The sequence below is a fragment of the Leiobunum rupestre genome, chromosome 3, assembly GCF_980474605.1.
Source record: "Leiobunum rupestre chromosome 3, qqLeiRupe1.1.hap1, whole genome shotgun sequence".
Taxonomy (NCBI): domain Eukaryota; kingdom Metazoa; phylum Arthropoda; class Arachnida; order Opiliones; family Sclerosomatidae; genus Leiobunum; species Leiobunum rupestre.
The window spans coordinates 37,848,964-37,853,779 of record NC_143386.1 but is presented as its reverse complement, the minus strand read 5'-3'; the positions used below and the strand labels follow the sequence as shown (position 1 = coordinate 37,853,779).

The window sequence follows — 4,816 nt, the reverse complement described above, 5'->3', positions numbered from 1 at the left end:
CCACGATGAAACTCGTATAGATAAAAATAAATACTCGAATTGATTTTTAACAGGTCTTCGATGACGATTTCGATGAATATGTTGATGTCGAAACCGATTGCAAATTCAAAAATAAAACCAAAATAAAGGTAAACGGGTATTATTTTTGTTTCAATAGGCTTAGTTATCATTTGTGAGGTTTTGAACTACACGTGTTATTGATATTTTACTACCCGATATCATTTCATATTTATTTTTTAAGAGTTAAAAAAATATATGATTGAAGATCAGGAAAGCTAGGTTATTTCAAATTGTAAATAATTTTCCGTGATGGAAAAAGACTCAAGTTTTAGGATATGCTCAATATGGAATAAAATATCTTGCCAGTGGAGTAGCCAGAGGGGTTTCGGGTAACGCCCCCCCTCCCTTGAGCGTAGCTTTGACTATACTAAATTATACTTCTACATCACGTAAACCCACCCATTGACAAACTTCTGGCAACGCCACTGTCTCGTGTCAGCGATAATTCAGTCTACCTATTTCAAATGAACGGTTTGATTAACATTTAGTCAATTCTATATCCAGCGCTTAACCGAGATAAGTGAAGTTCCCGAAGGAAAGAGGCAAAAGATTTCAGATACTAATCAAGAAATTGAAGGTGGACCAGACGTTACTTCTACTGCTACATGTAACAACGAATTGAATATTAACTTGAATAATAATGGAAGTATGGAAACTGCTTCTAATAATGATAAAGACCTGGGATTAATAGACTGGTGAGTTGTAAATCATAACATTTCTAAAGAGTAGCTCAGTCCGAGCAGAGAAGAGCAGTTGGAGTTGCTATGAAGCGTTGGTTTCAAATAATTCTGGTTTTCTAGTAAATGTAAAGTTTAATGTCAGGAACTTAATTACCTAATTTTGGAGTAAATTCTGGCAGAATGCAAAAACTAAGGAATTTCAATAAGCGAGTTTCGATAATCACAGTCAACATAACTTGGCAGCACAAAATCAAAATAACCCGGGTTTTTTAGGTTAAATTGTGTTTTTTATTTAACACGCGACAAAATTTCCGAAAATTTTTCGTACTAGCGGAACTCTAATAGTTCTCTACATTTACGATAGATGGCTGTGCGACTATTCAAACTTGCAAATTGGAAGTATTAATTGTTTCAAGACCTTTGAATATCCCAATATCTCAAAGTGTTTTTTATTTTATTAATACAGGGTTGCTGAAAATATAGCGCAAGCAGTTGTCACGTGTACTAGAGATGAATTTATAATGAAGTACAAGCTACCTGATGTTCCCGAGATTTTTAAAAATAAAGATGACTACAATGCACTTGATGTCGATGGGAAAAAAGAAATGAACGCTCTATTGATAAACATTTTGTTAAGTGATTGTATTAAAAAATTTGGACTGTGAGTTTGCCATTTGCAATTAACAAAGCAGTTTGGACTCTCCTACTGATGACTTTAATTAACTCTTTGTAGGTATCCGTATCACAAGATCATGGCGGCCAGATTAGTAATGGAATACCCACATTTAAAATCACAGCCTGGAGAAGGACTGGTAAAAATTTAAATTTACAATAATATTAGGCTGTTCTAACAAGGCGTCCGACACTTTAAACAAATCATAATAGTTTTTCTCTACAAGAGTTTCTAGGCAATTTAATTTTAGAGAAAAAAAAACCTAGTGTACATGATTTTGAGGAATGTAAAACACTTCAACGTATTTTAGTTCCTCTTAAATCAAATAAGGGTCTTAACCCAGTGTGCAACCCCATTTATTTACTGAAAAATTCAAATGTGTAGTTTTTATTCAAGGTTTTCGAAATTGCTCCGATACGGATTGGAAGAAAAATAATAATAATTTAATTTTCTATTAGGAAATCTGGCACCATAAATTGGTTACCAAGTTTAAAAATTTTCGAAAACCTTTGGGTAAAATAGCTGTCGTAGCAGCGCACAAAAAGAAATTTGGGAAAGATTCCTACAAAGATCCATCTGCAACTGCAGTTGAGAACATATCTATTGTTAATGTTGTGAGAGTTGAGGTATTTTTTGCTATTAAAACTCTTTGTTCGGCAATCATCTAACTAACCATTCCGTTATAGCCTGTAGTGTTTGATGAAGAATTTGAAGATGAAGAAAGTATTCAGATGCACAAATCACAGATGGTCGTGGAGATGAAAAGCTTCGAGATAGATTGGGTACTAATAGACACTAAAATGGATAAGACGATAGCTGACAGGAGAAAAATTATAAAAGATCAAAGCTTAACAGTGGTGTTGAAAGAGTATCCAGCTCTTTCAGATGCGAGACAAGTAGAAAATTTACCTTGACACTTCATAATATTATATAATTAAATATTTATTTCAATAGATGTTTCTTGAATTTGAAAGAATTACAAAAGTAAAAATTGAAGTACAACTAGAAGAGTCATTGCGAAAATGCTCGGCTAAAATCTGGTCATTGGCGAAAAAAAACGTAACCACCTTAAAAGCGAAAATATTAGACGAACTAAAAAATCTTAGTCCAGAAATACGGCAAGGTAGCTGCCAACATTAAACCACTTAATACTATAAATTCTAATTTTAAACGTTTTTAGGTGCCAAGGATTGGTTTTCGCTATTATTATTGCCTGCCCTTTTTAACGAAAACCACGAGAGGTTTTTTTACGCAAAGACCGACCTTTCGAGAGTATCTAAAATGCCTGTAATCGTGTATAGTAGCCCGAAATTTTTTTGTGACGACTATGAGGTATTTGTCGATCAAGTTAAAGTGACCGAAGCGTCAACCTTCCAAATGGCCATGAGCAGCTTGATCGCTGCATACTGGATATTTAATATAGAATATTCCGCGGTTTTGTTTAAAACGTTAAGCCTAATTGAGTCTTGTTTTTTGGGATTAAAACATACTAAATGTGCAGTAAAGGTAAAAAAAATTACCACTGAATTGCAGAAATAAATGTTTTAATATTTGTATTTTGACTCACTTTTTGAATAAGTATTTTTAATTGGTTTCTTTACACTGAAATTCAAACTTTAGACCCTTTACCAGAACTATTTCGAAAAATAACATACCATTAACCGACCCTAAACGGTGTTAAACTAGTCCTTATAGGGTATTGAATTACACCTTAGACGACTGGTCTTTGTACCATTAACCGACCCTAAACGGTGTAAAACTACTAATTATGGGGTGTTGAATTACACCTTAGACGACTGGTCTTTGTACCATTAACCGACCCTAACGGTGTAAACCTACTCTTTATAGGGTGTTGAATTACACCTTAGACGACTGCTGTTTGTACCATTAACCGGCCCTAAACGGTGTAAAACTACTCCTTATATGGTGTAGAATGACACCATAGACGACTGGTGTTTGTACCATTAACCGGCCCTAAACGGTGTAAAACTATTCCTTATAGGGTGTAGAATGACACCATAGATGACTGGTATTTGTACCATTAACCGACCCTAAACGGTGTAAAACTACTCCTTGTAGGGTGTTGAATTACACCTTAGACGACTGGTCTTTGTACCATTAACCGACCCTAAACGGTGTTAAACTAGTCCTTATAGGGTATTGAATTACACCTTAGACGACTGGTCTTTGTACCATTAACCAACCCTAAACGGTGTAAAACTACTCCTTATATGGTGTAGAATGACACCATAGACGACTGGTGTTTGTACCATTAACCGGCCCTAAACGGTGTAAAACTAGTCCTTATAGGGTATTGAATTACACCTTAGACGACTGGTCTTTGTACCATTAACCGACCCTAAACGGTGTAAAACTATTCCTTATAGGGTGTAGAATGACACCATAGATGACTGGTATTTGTACCATTAACCGACCCTAAACGGTGTAAAACTACTCCTTGTAGGGTGTTGAATTACACCTTAGACGACTGGTCTTTGTACCATTAACCGACCCTAAACGGTGTTAAACTAGTCCTTATAGGGTATTGAATTACACCTTAGACGACTGGTCTTTGTACCATTAACCGACCCTAAACGGTGTAAAACTACTAATTATGGGGTGTTGAATTACACCTTAGACGACTGGTCTTTGTACCATTAACCGACCAAAAACGGTGTTAAACTACTCCTTATAGGGTGTTGAATTACACCTTAGACGACTGGTGTTTGTACCATTAACCGGCCCTAAACGGTGTAAAACTACTAATTATGGGGTGTTGAATTACACCTTAGACGACTGGTGTTTGTACCATTAACCGACCATAAACGGTGTAAAACTACTACTTATAGGGTGTTGAATTGCACCTTAGACGACTGGTGTTTATACCATTAACCGGCCCTAAACGGTGTAAAACTACTCCTTATAGGGTGTTGAATTAAACCTTAGACGGTTTACTGTGCGGTGTGTATTTGAACCATTCGCTAACTATGGTTTCTATTAAAACCGTTTAGGGAGTGAATTTCTGACAAAACTGAAATACCCCTAAAGGGTTTATAATCAAACCGTTTTTTTTTACTGTGTACTACTACCCATGCTGGATTTGTCACCTTTCCGGGCTGTGGACGCTGGTGTTGGCCACCATGATAATAGACGTCCAGTGTTGTTTTTTGAATCTTGCCGGTACACCGGGCTATAAATTCTGACACACTGTAGGTGTTGGGGGAAGGTATTACTTAAGAGCTTGAAAAGGAATGTTAACTTACACTAATAAACCATTTATATCCATTTAAATGGTTATCTGTCATATCAAGGTGAAGAATTTTTTTCCTTCAAAGTTAAGAAGTTACTTCAGTAATGCAATTTAATGACCTTAAAGCTCGGAGCTTTGCACCACTTTGGCCAT

At 35.8% G+C, this 4,816-nt stretch overlaps 1 protein-coding gene across 1 annotated transcript; it reads left to right on the top strand.

The window, feature by feature from the left end:
* Positions 1–462: 462 nt before the first annotated feature.
* LOC149951659 (sterile alpha motif domain-containing protein 3-like) lies at positions 463–3,345 on the top strand. Its single transcript, XM_090169639.1, has 8 exons — positions 463–755; positions 1,207–1,401; positions 1,474–1,552; positions 1,872–2,039; positions 2,100–2,309; positions 2,368–2,536; positions 2,594–2,919; positions 3,262–3,345. Exons 1-8 carry the CDS (start codon positions 709–711, stop codon positions 3,343–3,345), a joined length of 1,278 nt encoding a protein of 425 aa, XP_090025765.1. The 5' UTR covers positions 463–708.
* Positions 3,346–4,816: the final 1,471 nt, after the last annotated feature.